Source organism: Mauremys mutica, chromosome 1 (assembly GCF_020497125.1).
Source record: "Mauremys mutica isolate MM-2020 ecotype Southern chromosome 1, ASM2049712v1, whole genome shotgun sequence".
Lineage (NCBI taxonomy): Eukaryota > Metazoa > Chordata > Testudines > Geoemydidae > Mauremys > Mauremys mutica.
The window spans coordinates 366,560,987-366,579,586 of NC_059072.1; the positions used below are offsets into that span (position 1 = coordinate 366,560,987).

Sequence of the window (18,600 nt, forward strand, 5' to 3'; positions counted from 1 at the left end):
AGTTCCTTCAGCCTTTTTTTCGTATGGTTTGTATTCCATACCTTGGATCAGCTTTGTCTCTCACCTCTGGATCTTTTCAGGTTTTCCTACATCCTTTTGATACGCTGGTGCCTGGAACTAGACACAATACTAGAGCTGAGGCCTAACCAGTGATGAGAACAAATATATTATCACCTCCCGTGACTTCATGTTATGCCTTTGCTAATGAACCCCAAAACTGCATTTCTGTGGTGTTTTTTTGCAATAAGAAAAAAAAAACCACACCCCTGAAAGATGTACGTATAGCAATCTAACTGTGGTGTCAGGCAACTGCTGTCTGAGATTTGCCAAATTTAATCCACTGTAGATGTGCTTCACTGATATTGTAGCATGTTCATTTTCATCTGAATGTTTTCCCTTATTACATTAAATGCCTCAGAGAAATCACAATCTATTGCATCTGTGCAGCTTCCTTGATCAGCCAAACACACTCTCATTAAAGGATGAGATTGGGTTTATTTCAGAAGATCGGTTTTCCATAAACCCTGTTGTTGACTGATATTAATTATATTCCTACACTTTTTTGTTAACTAATCCCATACTAGCTTTTCCACTGTTTCCTAACCCTGTCAAATCTTTTCTTTTTAAAAACCTTCCCTTTGTTTTTATGCTTTACAGTTAACATAGAACTGTTCTGTATTTAATTTCTTCTACTTTTGGGGCTCTGCTGCTGCGTGATTGTGTGCTTCTGCTTCCAAATGAGAAGTGTGGTTGATTGGTCAGTTTGTAACTCTGGTGTTCGTTACTCTAAGGTTCCATTATACATGCTCTTTAACACCTTCCTTGACTGCTAATGGACTGGAAAGTATTTCATCACCTCATGTGATATGTGTACATCATAACACTTCTTTCCAAATGCAGAACTAAACTATATCGTCAATATATCTGCCTTTTCTGCAACTTTAACAAGTTTCTTTTCCCCCACTAGGAATTGGCCTAAACCTTTTATAGGAATTCTTTTGATAATTCTCTGATGTTTTTTACATCCTTTATCAATTTTCATAACTTCCAATATCTATTTCTTGCCATCTATTTTCCCTTCATCCCATTAGTTCTATATTGTTTCCCCTGCACGTTATTGCTGCCTTCACTTTGCCACTGAACTGCGTTTCTAGCCAAAGTTGGGTGCTTTTTGATTGTGGAATCGAGGATTTTTAGCTATCTAATGAACTCTTCTTAAAGACCTCCCCATTTTTATTCTCATTTCCCTGTTTATATTTTTTCCTCCCAATCAGTTTTGCTGATAGTTTGCTGCAGCTTTGAGGAATTAGATGGATATGACTGGTTGGGAACTGTTCTCTGTCCATTTGAATGTAATCAGTTCCATTCTTTATTTTTCTCTCATCTGTTATATGTTCCTTACGTTGTCAATCCTCTAAATTAAATCACCCCAGACTTTTCAGTCTGTCCACATATGGCAACCTACCCCATTCTCATATCCTGTCTCAGAAACCCCTTTTTATTTGCAAGGACCTTTATAGAGCCTGGGTGACCAAAACTGAGTGTGTGTCCAGAGCAGGTTACTCTCCACCTCATTCCTTTGACATCTGAACATTGTCTTTGTTGTAAATGAGCAATTGTTTCCATAAACCTGCTATCAACGATGCACAGGGTTTGTTTGTTTTTCCCCTCTGTTGTGTTGCAGATTGCATGTCTTGGCAATGGTTTGGATTATTTTCACTCTCAGATTTTGAGGAACTGAGGAAATGGGAAAATCCCTACAGCATAGACCCTTTAGCCTGGGTTTCATTGCATTTCCTGCTGATGCCTGTCAATGTTTCCCACACCACAATGTGTAGGAATTATTGATGCATGGAGCATTATGATATATGGACTAGGCATTAGTAGGGTCAATTGTTCATAACTCATTTTCCTGAATTATGAAAACACCATTTATCAGTGTGTGAAGAGCGACAAATCTGCTGCACCCATGAGAACATCTCCAGTAGTGCAAGTAATGTCTCATATTAAAATTGTCTCTCCATCCAGGAATTTTCACTGTGAACATCACTCTAGATCTTGGGCACATACAATAAGTCAGGGGAACGTATGGTACATGCACTAGATACCATTCTGCCTCAGCGTTGGACACCTTCTCCCTTACTCCATGTCAGATTCCAATGCAACTGACTTCACCAACCCCTCCACCTTCATCCTGATGGGCATTCCTGGCCTGGAGGCAGCCCATGTCTGGATCTCCATCCCCTTCTGCACCATGTACATCATAGCCATCTTGGGGAACTTTACCATCCTGTTCATTGTGAAGATAGAACCGAGCCTCCATGGACCCATGTACTATTTCCTCTGCATGCTGGCTGTCTCCGACCTGGTCCTGTCTACATCCATCCTGCCCAAGACACTGAGCATCTTTTGGTTCAATTCCAGGGAAATAGATTTCAGTGCCTGCCTCACTCAGATGTACTTCATTCACTGCTTCCTAGCGATGGAGTCTGGGATCTTTGTGGCCATGGCTTTGGATCGTTACGTTGCAATCTGTGATCCCCTGAGATATTCTGCTATCCTGACAAACCCCATGGTGGCCAAGATCAGTCTGGCTGTGGTGCTGCGTGGCTGCATGCTCCTGTTGCCTGGTCCATTCCTGGCAAGATTCTTGCCATATTGCAGAACCAACATCATCCCCCACACACACTGTGAGCAGATGGCTGTGGTGAAGCTGGCCTGCGCCGATATCCATGTCACTAGTTACTATGGCCTCTCTGTGTTATTCTTTGTGACTGGTCTGGATGTGCTTTTTATCACTGTGTCCTATAGTCAGATCCTCAGGGCCATCTTCAGCCTCCCCATGAAGGACACCCGGCTTAAGACATTTGCGACCTGCAGCTCCCACCTTTGTGCCATATTAGCCTTTTACATCCCAGTTCTCTTCTCCTTCCTCACACAGAGGTTTGGCCAAAATGTGGCCCTGTATTTCCATGTTCTCATGGCCAACATGTACATCCTGGTGCCCCCCACACTAAACCCCATCATCTATGGGGTGAGGACCAGACAGATCCGGGACAGGCTGCTCCGGCTCTTTACTCATAAAGGGACCTAAAGTTTTCTCCTGGTGCTCTGGTTCTCAGACAAGCTCCATAGAAAGCTGGCTGGTGACATGGTGCTGGGCCCCCTTCCCTGACTGGACACTACAAGTGACATTAAATCCTTTCCTGACCACACTGTGCTGTGTCAGACTGACAAACTTGGAAATCGATCTGTGCACAACTCATTAACTCATAGGATGGCCACATTTCTAATTGCTGTTAACTGGACATTGATGCCCTCCTCATTGTCCCATCTTTTCCCGTGGTTCGCTAGCTCTTCTCCCTACCTGCCCTCTGTTGCTGGGTTGTATCCACCTCACAAAGCCTTGCTGCAGGGACTTCATTTCAGATTTTGTTGTGGGGAGGGGCAACTTTAACTGTGACCCCCGGGGTTACTTAGGCACTTGCAAACTCAAGTGTTTTGGCAGATAACTTGGCAATTAGATGTCAGAAGCAGTGTTTCTAATTCCTATAGAAAAGAAAGAAAATTAAAGTAATAATAAATCTATAAAGCTCTTCTATAAACATGTTTGACATCTTGTGGGAAGTCACTTAAGGACACTTGTCAAGGTTCCTCCCCCACTCTGAACTTTCGGGTTCAGATGTGGGGACCTGCATGGACACTTCTAAGCTTAATTACTAGCTTTGATCTGGTAACACTGCCACCAGCCAGAAATTTCAGTGTCTGGATCACTTTCTGTCCCCCCAAAACCTTCCCCTCCCTGGGCAGCCTTGAGAGGCTTTTTCACCAAGTTCTGGTGAACACTGACCCAACCCCTTGGATCTTAACACAAGGAGAATTTAACAATCTGCCCTCTTTTCCCCCACCAATTCCTGGTGAGTCCAGATCCAATCCCCTTGGATCTTAACACAAGGGAAAAAATTAATCAGGTTCTTAAAAAGAAAGCTTTTAATTAAAGAAAGAAAGGTAAAAATTATCTCTGTAAAATTAGGATGGAAAATACTTTACAGGGTAATCAGATTCATATAGCCCAGAGGAACCCCCTCTAGCCGTAGGTTCAAAGTTACAGCAAACAGAGGTAAAATCCTCTCAGCAAAAAGGAACATTTACAAGTTGAGAAAACAAAAATAAGACTAACATGCCTTTCCCGGCTATTACTTACAAGTTTGAAACATGAGAGACTGATTCAGAAAGATTTGGAGAGCCTGGATTGATGTCTGGTCCCTCTTAGTCCCAAGAGCGAACAACCCCCAAAACAAAGAGTAAAAACAAAAGACTTCCCTCCACCAAGATTTGAAAGTATCTTGTCCCCTTATTGGTCCTCTGGTCAGGTGTCAGCCAGGTTTACTGAGCTTCTTAACCCTTTACAGGTAAAAGAGACATTAACCCTTAACTATCTGCTTATGACAACACTTAATGACCACTTTCCTCATATGTGCAGTGCTAGTTATCTCATCATAGAAGGCAGTCACGTTGATCAGGCCTGACTTGCCTTTGTGAATCCATGTTGACTGTTTCCGATTAACTTTGTCTCCTCCAAGTGTATCAAAATAGATTCGTTGAGGACTTTCCCCATGACTTTTCCAGGTGAGGCTGACAGGTCTGTATTTCCCTGGATTCTCCTTCTTCCCTTTTTTAAAGACGGGCTCTATATTTGCCTTTTTCCAATCATCTGGGATCTCCCACGATCACCATGAGTTTTCATAGATAATGGTCAATGGCTCTGCAATTGCATCAGCCAACTCCTTCAGCATCCTTGGATGTATTGCATCTGGCCCCATGTGCATGTCCAGCTTTTCTAAATAGTTGTCAACCTGTTCTTGCATCATGGATGGTTGCTCACCTCCTCCCCATACTGTATTGCCGAGGGTAGAAGTCTGAGACCAGACCTTGTCTGTGAAGGCTGAAGTAAAAAAAGCATTGAGTGCTTCACCTTTTTCCACATCATCTGTCACTATGTTCCCTCCCTCATTTAGTAAGGGTCCCACACTTTCCCTGATCACCTTCTTGTTGCTAATATATCTGTAGAAACCCTTCATGTTGCCCTTCACATCCCTTGCTAGCTGCAACTCCAATTTTTTCTTTGGCCTTCCTGATTACACAGCTCTTCTCCCTGGTCTGATCCTCTGGCCCCTCTGGCTCTGGTCGGCACCGCTCCACTCCCAGCTCAGCCGGGGCCTCTTCTCTCTCCTTAGCAGTAGGAGTCCACAAAGAATCACAGGGAGTCTGGTTCATTTGCTAACAGTCACATTTAGTAGCAGGCATCGAGTGTTGAATTTCCTGTATTGCTTTCAAACTGCCCAGACCCGAAATGTGGCACCCAGGGTGTGGCAAGGACCAATAATGAGGCACAGACAATATTATCCTTGCAGGGGACTCCAGATACCTTTATAGACTATATATGGCCATGAGGGACCCTGCTCTGACCTCCTACATCACACAGGCCATAGGGTTGCCCTTGAATATTTCCTGCTTGAACTAGAGCAGATCTTTGAGAGAAAAGCATCCCATCTTGATTGCCAGATGTCTAGGCTGTTCCCCACTCTGAAACTTCGAGTGCAGAAGGTGGGGGTTACAAAAGACCTTTAAAGTACTTGCTGCTAAAGGCCTGACTTAATACTCCCCAAGGTTACAGATTCCCTGGCCTCGACTGTTATCGCTGCCACCACCCAAATGCAAAAACATCTCTGAGAACACAGGAAAGTGCACCTGGGAATTCCTTCCTGTGAGGTGCCCTCAAGCCTTTTTAACCCAACCCCTAGAGAAAGCTTAAAAAAAACTGCTGTTGATACCAGCTGAGAAGTATGGAACCATAGTTCCTCTCAGTAATTGGGCTGAGCAGAATTAGACACGTGAGCAAAGAACCTCCACCTTTAACTCCATCCTCTTTGGAACCCCCCTTCAGGTTGTTGAAAGTTGCTATCAAATCTCCCCCTCACTCTTCTTTTCTGCAGTCTCAATAACCCCAGTTCCCTCAGCTTCTCCTCATAAGTCATGTGCCCCATCTCCCTAATAATTTTCATGGCCCTCCGTGTGACTATCTCTAATTTGTCCACATTGGGACCATTGCAAGTTGTTTGACCTAGTTCAACATGACATTCAGATTAACAAACTACACTAGACAGTGTCATTAGAGCACTCATTAGATGGAGTGAGAACTGGCTAACTGATAGATGTCAGCAAGGAGATGTCCAAAGGGAATCATCATCTGGTGGATTTTTTTCTCATGGTTCACTAGGGGCCCTATCTCCTATTGATGTGTGTATCCAGGAGTCTGGCTGATGAGAGGAGACTATTTCTACGTGTGAGTCCTCTCCTAGAGTGAGATGCCTAGAACTAGTCAGCATTTTCTTGTGGGAGACCTGAGAGAGACGTGGGAGACCCAGATCCAAAATCTCTGCTCTCCTGTATTTGGAGTAGGGACTTAAACACAGGTCTCTCACATCCCACATGAGCACCCTGAGCAGCAGGCAAATGAGAATTTCAGGTGGGGCTCTCAGTATCTCCGGCTGGAGCTGTTCCATCTAGTACAAATAAACTTTTAGTGGAATAGGGATTTGAATCTGGGTCTCCCACATTCCAAGTGAGGGCGCTAAGGCACTGGCCTATGGGATATTCTGGGGATGCAGATACATAGACACGTGTGCACATAAACACACACAAACCCACATGTGCACACACACACACACACACAGAGATGCATGTGCGTGCAAAGGTGCACACAGACACACAAACACACACACACACACACATACCCTCACGGACACACACACACACACAGGTGCATGTGCGCGCAGACACACAAAGGTGCACATACACACACAAACACACACACACACACACAGGCGGACACGCACACACACACACACAGACACTTGTACATACACACTTTCCTGAACTGCAAGGACCCACCCAGGAGGCATGATCTGAGGATGCCTAAGGGATCAGGCTTGCTGGGAAGATGGGCATGGGAACACCAAATTGGAGAACCCCACCAGGATTGAGGCCTCAGCGAAGACTCTGAGCAGCTCATTAGCTGTGGGGAAGCATCAGTGCTCAGGTTGCATTGTGAAGGCTAGTGGTGGAATCTCCTACAGGGTTAGACAGCAGATGAGCTGGGGGGTTGAGAAAGGCAGTGGTGCCTAAATAATGTATTTTCCTAAGGGCCTTTGTAGATCTAGCCCTGGACGCATTTTTGGAAGATGCTTTAGTCAAACAGAAAGTAAGGTTCAAAACCAAGGGTGCTGGCGGCTTCGTTGGAGGAAACAGTCTACTTCACGGACGTCCCCCGCTCACTTTTAAAGGACTCTCTCCTCCTGTCTTTGTATGAGGAGCAGGGTGCCTGCAGTAAAGCAGGTTTTTATCTGCTCTTCCCGTGCTCCAGTGGCTCTAATGTCCCAGCTGCTTGCCCTGCTAGAGCCTGGGTAATGCCCCTTCCCTAGCTGGCTAACAGCTCTTGCACCCTCATGGGACGAGAACAGGGTGTGATGCTGTGTGATTGAATAATGACCAGTTTTATCATTGTTGCTACCACTGTTATACAATTGCAACACATGTTGTACAAAGTGTGTGCGGTCAGGTGTCAATGGGAAAGTTATGATTTGCTCAATATGATTATCCTGGTTATATGCAAGGTAAGGGAGAGTCAAGTGCTCTAAGCTGTCTGTCCGGTGCACCTGCTACTCAATGGCCCATTCTCTCTAGCCCCAGTTTTTTCCCTCAAACATCTGCCCTGCTATTAAAGGCCCAGGACATTCTTCTAACTGCCAGGGCGGGGCTGTGCATTTCCGCTGTCTCACACCCACCCAGCAGCATATGGAACCACCCGTACTTAGTGCTGTCACTCCCCCATCTCCCATCCACCCACTGTGACTTGTTGCACACAGTAGCTGTGTCTTGTCTGAATTTGATTGATAAGCTCCTAGGGGCAGGGGCTGTTTCTCCTTCTGTATTTGTGAAGGTCCCCGCACAAGGGGCCCTGAGCTGGAGCATGGTCTCTGGAGACTTCCCCTGCACAAATAATGATCATAAATAATCAACACAATAATCCAGGTAAATCAGGCCCTGGCCCCTCCTCTTTGCCTTTAGCTGCAGATTAAAGTCAAACCATGCTGGCCAGCTACAGAGTGTTAGTAACTTTAATACAGGTGCACGTGGCACCCCCTTTCGGCTTGGACAGGAGAATTCATACAGTCTCATTCCAGTGCTTAAAAACCCAGGTGCTCAGCACAGGAAAAATACCCCTGATTAGCCAGATGAGGAGGCAGAGAGTTGAGCTGTGGCAATCCAAGCACCCTCCAGCTGGGGCAGTCCTGGAAAGTCTGACTCAGTCTGGAACATTCGATTTCAATTCCACCTGGGAGAGACTGGGAGGAAATGAACCGAGAAGGAGAGAAGAAATCCAGTGCAAACACTAATCCAGTCTCTACCCTGCCTAGAGGGCCCCCCTTGTTCCAGGGCAGCTTTGGAGGAATGGTGAGGCCTCTGTCCCCAGGACAGGCCCCCAGCTGCCCTCTATCCACAGGGTGTTGGTGTTGCTTTCACTCAGTCTCTTCCTCCGAAGTTACCCCAGTGACTGTGATGTGTTGGCAGGTTTCTGGGTGGGAGCGAAAGTGGAGTCCCGGAGTTCACACCTCACAGGAGTGGGGAGCTCACAAACTGCAGCTAGTTCTGAAAACCTCAGATTTCCATTGAAAGGATGGCGAAGGCTCAGGCTCCCTCTTCCAGCCTTTCCCCTGCATCCCACCCAGCAAACCATCCTTGCCAGAGCGAGAGTCCATTTCCCTCTTGGTGTGATGGAGAGACCAAGGTTAAGGCAGGGCAGTCAGGTCTCCTGGGTTCTGTCTCTCATTCTGACACTGAATCTCTGTGTCACATTGAACAATTCATGTCGCCCTGTGTCTCAGTTTACTTATCTGTATAATGGGGGTATGTGCATAATCACTTCCCTTTGCTAAGTGTTTTCAAAATCCTTCGATCAAAGGGGCTGCACAACATGATAATAGTTACTAATGAGAATTACAGATCTCTGATGTCTTAGAGACTGTTCAGTGTGCCTGCAGAAAGTGCTTGTCTCTCCCCTCAGTCATCATTCTCCAGATCTGTCTGTCTAATATCTACCCATCGCTCCTAGATATCTACAGTTTATCAGGCCCTACAGACATCTACGCATTATCCTCACTTTTCTTGCTAATTAACTATAACTTTTTAATATACACAAATACACAGAGCAGCCAATTCCCCTACGAACAGAGAGCCCAAGAGATCTCATCTCCCTTTGGGAAGATCCCTTAATTACTCCTAAAGCTGTATAAATAGCACAGAAGTGTAGGCAGGCTTGTTTCCAGCCAGTTTACATCCAGATGCTGCTTCTCTGCCAGAGGCTGAGTGGACTCTCCTGGGATTGCACAGAGCTATATTATAAATGGTGCACACACCTGTGTCAGCTCTCGGTGTGGGACGCTGCTGCAGATGCTGGGGTGAGAGAGGTGTGAGACTCGGCTACCTGAGGGGGATTCCCAGGGAGGACACTTCCACCTCAGAATTCACAGGTACCCATCTCTTGCTGAGGGCTCTGGCTGTTAACAGTGGGGCTGTTACCTGACTTTTATCTGCTGGAAAACATGGAGGTGCTAGGACTCCTCATTGTAGCAGTTATAAGAAATTTTCAGCATGGGCAAGACATCTTCTCTCTTAGCTTCATTCAAGAAATTGTTAAACTGTTATGCCTGAAACTTAAAAAAAACAAACAAACAAACAAACAAAAAACAAACCCAAACCCCCAATTCAGCTGTAAGCACAGGCCCAGTATGGTAAATTTCAGTGCAAACACTTAGAGTTTGACAAACTTATACACAACTGAAAATGAGGTCTTCTAATGGAAAGTGTTAGACCCCTTAACTAAACATGGTGCCACCCACACCACTTTCAATGGCTAATTCATTTGTGAATCCCATTCAGCTAAGTCTTTGCTCCAATAATTTCTGTGACAAGGACTTCCACAGGCAAGATAGGTATTATGTAAACAATTTTCTGTTATCTGTGTTTTATATTCAGACTATCAATGTAATTGAATGTTCCCTTTGCATGTGTTATGAGACAGAGTAAAGGTAAATGCTTAATCTAGTTTCTTTATCGATAGATTCATAGGGTTCAAGGCCAGAAGAGCCCAATTGATCATCCAGTCTGAACTCCTGTGTAACACAGGCAAGTAAATTTCACCTAGTTACCCCTGTATTGGGCTCCATAACTTGTGTGTCACTAAGCCCTCATCTACAGTAGGATTTTACATCACAGAGCCACGGGGTGAGAAGGCACCGCTAGGGTCATCTAGTCTAACTGCCTGCCAAGAAGCAGGATTTGTTGCATCAAGGACAGATGACTGTCCAGCCTCCTTTGGAGGACCTCCAGCAAAGGAGCTTCCATGTCCTCCTGAGGCGTCTCTTCTATTGCCCTCCTGTTCTGACTCTTAGGAAGTCTTCCCTGAAATTTCATCTAACTCTGCTGTGCTGTAGTTTGAACCCATTGCCTCGTGTCTATGTGGTAAGAGAGAACATTTCTCCATCTCTTTTATGGCACCCTTTCAAGTGTTTGAAGATGGCTGTCATGGCCCCTTTAATCTCCTCTTTCCAAACTAAACACACCCAGTTCCCTCATCCTTTTTTTCGTATGGTTTGTATTCCATACCTTGGATCAGCTTTGTCTCTCACCTCTGGATCTTTTCCAGTTTTCCTATATCCTTTCAATACACTGGTGCCCCAAAATAGAAACAATACTCCAGCTGAGGCCTGGCCAGCACTGAGTACAAAAATACTACCACCTCCCATGACTTCGTGTTATGCCTCTGTTAATGAATCCCAAATCTGCATTTCTATGGGGTCTTTGCAATAAGAAAAAAATGCACAGCTCTCAAAGATGTACCACAGTGTAGACAGCATGAGGTCAACATAAAATTCTTCCATCGACCTAGCCACCACCTCTCGGGGAGGTGGATTAACTCTGCTGCCGGGAGAACCTCTGCTGTCCTTGTAAGTAGCGTCTACACTGAAGCCCTACGGTAGCTGTAGCCTTTTAAGTGTGGACAAGCCCTCAAGCAGATCTTCCAGAAAAGCCTCCACTCTGGATCTGGAGACATGAGCAGTTGGAGAATCCATCACTTCCCTTTGCAGTCTGTCCTAATGATTAATCACCCTCAATGTTTATTTTGCATTTATTCTCTTATTATCACCCTCAGTGCTAATCATTTGCCCTTGGAATTTCTCTGGCTTCAGCTTCCAGCCATTGGGTCTTGCTCTAATTTTCTCCGCTAAATTAAAGAGCCCATTATAACCCACAGTGTTCTTTTCATGAACGCTTCACTTGATCATCATTTTTGATAACATAAGTAGGTGTAACTCTTTAAGTCTCTCACTATCAGGCTTTTTGTCCAGCCTCAAAGCTTTTTTGTGGCTCTTTTGTTTTTCACCAATACCATGGGCAGAGTTATAATCCTTCCCCTGCTCCAACTCTCCACTCTCTTGTTTATGCATCCAAGGATCACATCACCCTTTTCACCACAGCATCGCACTGAGAGCTTACGATATGTTGGTCGTCCACAGTGACGCCAAAACCCTACTCAAGTCCCTTGTGTTCCATGTTACCGTCCCATAGTCTGGGGGCTGGGCCTGCATTCCCTGTTCCGAGATGATAACGTTTCTTTTGGCTGTATTAAAATGCTCTGGATCAATCAGTATGCCTGCCCTGGCTGCCTTATCAATTTTCATAACTTCCCATATATATTGCTTGTTATATATTTACTCTTCATCCCCTTCGTTCTATATTGTTTCCCCCCCCCCATTATTGCTGCCTTCACTTTGCCACTGAACTGGGTTTCTAGCCCAAGTTGGGCGCTTTTTGATTGTGGAATCAAGGATTTTTAGCTCTCTAATGTACTCTTCTTAAAGACCGCCCCATTTTTATTCTCATTTCTCTGTTTATATTTTTTCCTCCCCGTCAGTTTTGACGCAGCTTTTGGGAATTAGCCCTTTTGAAGCACTAAGAGCCTGTAGATATGACTGGTTGGGAACTGTTCTCTGTTTGTCCATTTGAATGTCATCAGTTCCATTCTTTATTTTTCTCTCATCTATCATATGTATGCTCCCTTCTTTGGCTCGTCTCTAAATTAAATACTCCCAGACTTTTCATTCTGTGCACATATGACAACCTCCCCCATTCTCATATCCTGTGTCAGAAACCCCCTTCTTATTTGCTATGTTCTTTATAGAGCCTGGGTGACCAAAGCTGAGTGTGTGTCAGAGCAGGTTATTCTCCACCCCATTACTTTTACATCAGAACATTGTCCTTGTTTTAGACACTGCTGTGAATGAGTGTTTCCATAGAGCTGCAATCAATGATGCACAGTGTCCCCCATCCCCACCCCCCCGTGGTGTGTAGCAGTTCAAAGAATCATAGAATATCGGGGTTGGAAGGAACCTCAGGAAGTATCTAGTCCAACCTCCTGCTGTCAAAGCAGGACCAATCCCCAGCTAAATTATCCCAGACAGGGCACTGTCAAGCTGGGCATTAAAAACGTCAAAGTATGGAGATTCCACCACCTCCCTAGAGAACCCATTCTAGTTGGGATGTTTCCCCAGGCACATGTCTTGGCAAGGGTTTGGATTTTTTTCACTCTCAGATTTTGAGCCACTGGGTGAATGCAAATATCTCTACAGCATAGTCCCTCTAGCCTGAGTTTTATTGCATTTCCTGCTGATGCCTATTAATGTTTCCCACACCACAACATGTAAGAATTATTGATGTATGGAGCACCATAATATATGGAATAGGCATTAGTAGGGTCAGTTTTTCATAATTTATTTCCCTGAATTATGAAAACACCATTTATCAGTGTGTGAAGAGCAACAAATCTGCTACACCCATGAGAACACCTCCAGGAGGGCATGCAGTGTCTCATATTAACATTGTCTCTCCATCCAGGAGTATTTACTGCGACCATCACCCTAGAGCTTGGGCACATACAGGAAGTCAGGGGAACGTACGGTACACACAGGAGACACCGTTGTGCCTCAGAGTTGGACACGTTCTCCCCTACTCCATGTCAGATTCCAACACAACTGACTTCACCAACCCCTCTACCTTCATCCTGCTGGGCATTCCTGGCCTGGAGGCAGCCCATGTCTGGATCTCCATCCCTTTCTGTGCCATGTGTGCCATAGCCATCTTGGGGAACTTCACCATCCTGTTCATAGTGAAGATGGAGCCAAGCCTCCATGAGCCCATGTACTATTTCCTCTTCATGCTGGCTGTCTCCGACCTGGTCCTGTCTACGTCCATCCTGCCCAAGACGCTGAGCATCTTCTGGTTCAATTCCAGGGAGATCGATTTCAGTTCCTGCTTCACCCAGATGTACTTCATTCACTGCTTCTTAACGATGGAGTCTGGGATCTTCGTGGCCATGGCTTTGGATCGCTACGTGGCCATCTGTGACCCCCTGAGACATTCCGCCATCCTGACAAACGCTGTGGTGGCCAAGATTGGCCTGGCTGTGGTGCTGCGTGGCAGCATGCTTGTACTGCCTGTTCCCTTCCTGGTGAGGCAGTGGCCATATTGCAGAACCAACATCATTCCTCACACACACTGTGAGTACATGGCTGTGGTGAAGCTGGCCTGTGCTGACACCCATGTTAGTAGTTACTACGGCCTCTCGGTGGTATTCTTTGTGACTAGTCTGGATGTGCTGTTTATCACTCTGTCCTATATCCAGATTATCAGGGCCATCTTCAGCATCCCCACAAAGGACACCCGGCTTAAGACTTTTAGCACCTGCGGCTCCCACCTCTGTGTCATCTTAGCCTTTTACATCCCAGCTCTCTTCTCCTTCCTCACACACCGGTTTGGCCACAATGTGGCCCTCCATTTCCATGTTCTCATGGCCAACGTGTACCTCCTGGTGCCCCCCATGCTAAACCCCATCATCTACGGGGTGAGGACCAGAGAGATCCGGGACAGGCTGCTCCGTCTCTTTCCTCATAAAGGGACCTAACGTTTTCTCCTGGTGCTCTGGCTGTCAGACTGAGCTCCATGGAGAGCTGGTTGGTGACATGGTGGTGCGCCCCCTTCCCTGAATCACTGTTTGTACAGTAGAAGTGACATTAAATCCTTAAGTGACCACACTATGGAATGTCAGACTGACAAACCTGGAAATCGGTTTGTGTACAACTCATTATCTCACAGTGTGGCCACACTTCTAATTTCTGGTAACTGGACTTTGAGGCACCACTCATTGCCCCATCTCTTCCAGTGGGCCACTCACTCTTCCCCCAACCCCATCAGTTGCTGGATTGTCTCCACCTCACCATACCTTGCTGCAGGGACTTCATTTCATATTTTGGTATGGGGGAGGGAGGCAACTTTAACTGTGATCCCCGGGAGTACTTAAGCACTTGAAGACTCTAGTGCAGGGGTCGGCAACCTTTCAGAAGTGCTGTGCCGCGTCTTCATGTATTCACTCTGATTTAAGGTTTTGCGTGCCAGTAATACATTTTAACGTTTTTAGAAGGTCTCTTTCTATAAGTCTATAATATATAACTAAACTGTTGTTGTATGTATAGTAAATAAGGTTTTTAAAATGTTTAAGAAGCTTCATTTAAAATTAAATTAAAATACAGAGACCTCCGGATCGGTGGCCAAGATCTGGGCAGGGTGAGTGTCACTGAAAATCAGCTCACGTTCCACCTTTGGCTCTTGTGTCATAGGTTGCCTACCCCTGCTCTAGTGTTTTGGCTGATAACTTGGCAATTAGCTGATGTGATGGAATGGGACTGTTCTTAATGTTTCCTCCGAATACCATGTGATTGCCTCAGTTTCCCCAATGCATTTAAGACTTCAGCGTGCATAAATGGCTGACACTCTGTCTCCTGTCAACAAATGGCTGGGGCCCTACCCCCATGCAAAGGGATGGTTAAAGGTGAACAAAGAGATCAGGTGACCTCCTGGCCCGGGAAAGAGAGTAAGGCCAGAAAGGAAGGTCTGGAGGGGGTTTCAGTTTTGGCCTGGCTGGGAAGATGCAGGGAACCCCAAGTCTGGGGTCTAAGATCATTGCCCCCCCAGAGGGACCTGGCTGGAGGGTCCCAGTTGTACCTACAAGCCCTGCTTTGTACTGTGTTCCTGTCATCTAATAAACCTTCTGTTTTACTGGCTGGCTGAGAGTCCGTGAATCGCAGGAAGCGGGGGTGCAGGGACCTGACTCCCCCATACTCCGTGACAGCTGACAGGAGCAGTGTTTCTAATTCCTATAGAAAAGAAAGAAAATTAAAGTAATAATAAATCTACTAAGCTCTTATATAAACATGTTTGACACCTTGCGGCAAGTCACTTAAGGACACTTAAGGAGCACTTTCCCCATATCCACAGCACCAGTTATCTCAGCATAGAAAGCAATCACATTGATCAGGCATGATTTCCCCTTGGTGAATGACTGTTCCTCATTAACTTCCTCTCATCCAAAGGCTTCAAAATAGATTCCTTGATGACCTGCCCCATGTTTTTTCCAGGTGAGACTGGAAGTTTCCCGGTTTCTCCTTCTTCCCTTTTTTAAAGATGGGCACTATATTTGCCTTTTTCCAATTGTAATTGATCTGCCTCGATCATCATGCGTTTTCAAAGACAATGGTCAATGGCTTTGCAATCCCATCAGCCAACTCCCTCAGCACCCTTGGATGTATTGCATCCAGCCCCATGTGCATGTCCAGCTTTTTTAAATAGTTGTCAACCTGATCTTTCCCCATGGAGGGTTGCTCACCTCCTCCCCATACTGTGTTACCGAGGGTAGAAGTCTGGGAGCTGAACTTGTCTGTGAAGAACAAAGGGAAAAACATTGAGTACTTCAGCTTTTTCCACATCATCTGTCCCACACATTCCCTGACTACCTTCCTGTTGCTAACATACCTCTAGAAACCCTTCTTGTTACCCTTCACATGCCTTGCTAGCTGTAACTCCGTTTTATCTTTGGCCTTCCTGATAACACAGCTCTCCTCCCTGGGCTGCTCGTCTTGCCCCTCTGGCTCTGGTTGGCACCGCTCCACTCCCAGCTCAGCCGGTGCCCCTTCTCTCTCCTTAGCAGTAGGAGTCCACAAAGAATCACACGGAGTCTGGTTCATTTGCTCTCAGTGGCATTGAGTAGCAACTGCCATTGAGCTTTGAATTTCCTTTGTTCCTTTCAACCTGCCCAGACCCAAAATGCGGCACCCAGGGTGTGACAGGGACCCAGAATGAGGCACAGACAAATATTATCCTTGCAGGGGACTCCAGATAGATTTGTAGATTATATGGCTACAAGGGACTCTGCTCTGACCTCCTGCTTTGCACAGGCTGTAGGACTGCCCTGGATTAATTCCTGTTTGAACTAGAGCAGATATTTGAGAGAAAAGCATCCCATCTTGATTGCCAGATGTCTAGGCTGTTCCCCACTCTGACACTTCGAGTGCAGAAGGTGGGGACTACAAAAGACCTTAAAAGAACTTGCCGCTAAAGGCTGCCATAAAACATCCCCAAGGTTACAAATTCCCTGGCCTTGGACTGTTATTGCTGCCTCCACCGAAATGCAAAAACATCTCTGAGAACCCAGGAGAGCGCACCTGGGAATTCCTTCCTGTAAGGTGCTCTCAAGCTCTTTTAATCCGCCTCCTGGAGAGAGCTTGAAAAAAAAAATGTTGATTCCAGCTAAGAAATGTGGAATCTTAGTTCCTCTCAGTAATTGGGCTGAGCAGAATTAGACACGTGCACACAGAATCTCCACTTTTAACTCCATCCTCTTTGGAACCCAAAGGCTACTATCAAATCCCCCCTCATTCTTGTCTTCTGCAGACTAAATAACCCCAGTTCCCTCAGCCTCTCCTAATAAGTCATGTGCCCCCAGTCCCCTAATCATTTTCATTGCCCCCTGCTGGACTCTTTCCAATTTGTCCACATTTAGACCATTGCAAGTTGTTTGATGTAGTTCAGCATGACATTCAGATTAACAAATTAGCACTAGATACTTTCATTAGAGCACTCATTAGAAGGAGTGGGAAATGGCTAACTGATAGATCTCAGCAAGAAGATGTCCATAGGCAATCATTGTCCAGTGGGTTTTGTACATACACACATTCCCGAACTAAAAGGGCCAACCCAGGAGGTATGATCTGAGGATGCCTAAGGGATCAGGCTTGCTGGGAAGATGGGCGCAGGAACACCGCATTGGAGAACCCCACCAGGATTGAGGCCTCAGCGAAGACTCTGAGCAGCTCATTAGCCATGGGGCAGCGTCAGTGCTCAGGTTGCTTTGTGAAGGCCACTGGTGGAATCTCCTACAGGGTTAGACAGCAGATGAGCCAGGGGGTTGAGAAAAGCAGTGGTATCTAAATTTGGTATTTTCCTAAGGGCCTTTGTAAATCTAGCCCTGGACGCATTTTTGGAATATGCTTTAGTCAAACAGAAATTAAGGTTCAAAGCCAAGGGAACTAGCTGGCTTCATTGGAGGAAACAGTCTACTTCACGGACGTCCACTGTTCACTTTTAAAGAATTCTTTCCTCCTGTCTTTGTATAAGGAGCAGGGTGCCTGCAGTAAAACAGTTTTTATCTGTTCTTCCCATCCTCCAGTGGCTCTAATGTCCCAGCTGCTTGCCCTGCTAGAGCCTGGGAAATGGCCCTTGCTTAGGTGGCTAAGAGCTCTCGCACCATCATGGGATGAGAACCTGGTGTGATGCTGTAAGACTGAAAAATGACCAGTTTTATCATTGTTGCTACAACTGCTATACAATTGCAACACATGTTATACAAATTATATCCTGTCAGGTGTCAATGGGAAAGTTACGACTTGCTAAATAGGTTTAGATGGGAATTGGTCCTGCTTTGAGCAGGGGGTTGGACTAGATACCTCCTGAGGTCCCTTCCAACCCTGAGATTCTATGATTCTATGATTCTATCCTGTTTATATGCAACTAAAGCAGAGTTACACAAGGTGAGGGAGAGCCAAGTGCTCCCAGCTGTCTGTCTGATGCACCTGCTACTCAGTGGCCAGTTTTCTCTAGCCAAGTTTTGTTCCCCCAAATGTATGTCCTACTATTAAAGGCCCAGGATATAATTCTAACGGCCAGGGCAGGGCTGTGCATTTCCGCTGTCTCACACCCACCCAGCAGCCTATGGAACCACCCGTTCTTAGTGGTGTTACTCCTCCACCTCTCCTGTCCATCCACGGTGGTTTGCTGTACACAGTAGCTGTGCCTTGTCTGAATTTGATTAATAAGCTCCTTGGGGCAGGGGCTGTTTCTCCTTCTGTACTTGTGAAGGTCCCAGCACAAGGGGCCCTGAGCTGGAGCGTGGTCTCTGGAGGCTTCCACAATACAAATAATGATCATAAATAATCAATACAATAATCCAGGTAAATCAGGGCCTGGCCCCTCCTCTTTGCCTTTAGCTGCAGAGGAAAGTCAAACCATGCTGGCCAGGTACAGAGTGTTAGTAACTTTAATACAGGTGCACAGGATGAGAGGATGGCGAAGGCTCAGACTCCCTCTTCC

The 18,600-nt window shown here is 45.9% G+C and overlaps 2 protein-coding genes across 2 annotated transcripts; both read left to right on the top strand.

Moving 5' to 3' along the window:
- The first annotated feature begins 2,146 nt into the window (after positions 1-2,146).
- On the top strand, positions 2,147-3,094 carry LOC123365079 (olfactory receptor 52E4-like). Its single transcript, XM_045007712.1, has one exon. The coding sequence runs from the start codon at positions 2,147-2,149 to the stop codon at positions 3,092-3,094; it is 948 nt and encodes a 315-aa protein (XP_044863647.1).
- Positions 3,095-13,135: 10,041 nt separating this feature from the next.
- On the top strand, positions 13,136-14,083 carry LOC123357592 (olfactory receptor 52R1-like). The gene has a single exon (XM_045000730.1). The coding sequence runs from the start codon at positions 13,136-13,138 to the stop codon at positions 14,081-14,083; it is 948 nt and encodes a 315-aa protein (XP_044856665.1).
- Positions 14,084-18,600: the final 4,517 nt, after the last annotated feature.

Excerpts from the sequence above, each read along its gene's own strand:
- LOC123357592 (XM_045000730.1), top strand. The coding sequence starts at position 13,136 with ATGTCAGATTCCAACACAACTGACTTCACCAACCCCTCTACCTTCATC.
- LOC123365079 (XM_045007712.1), top strand. The coding sequence starts at position 2,147 with ATGTCAGATTCCAATGCAACTGACTTCACCAACCCCTCCACCTTCATC.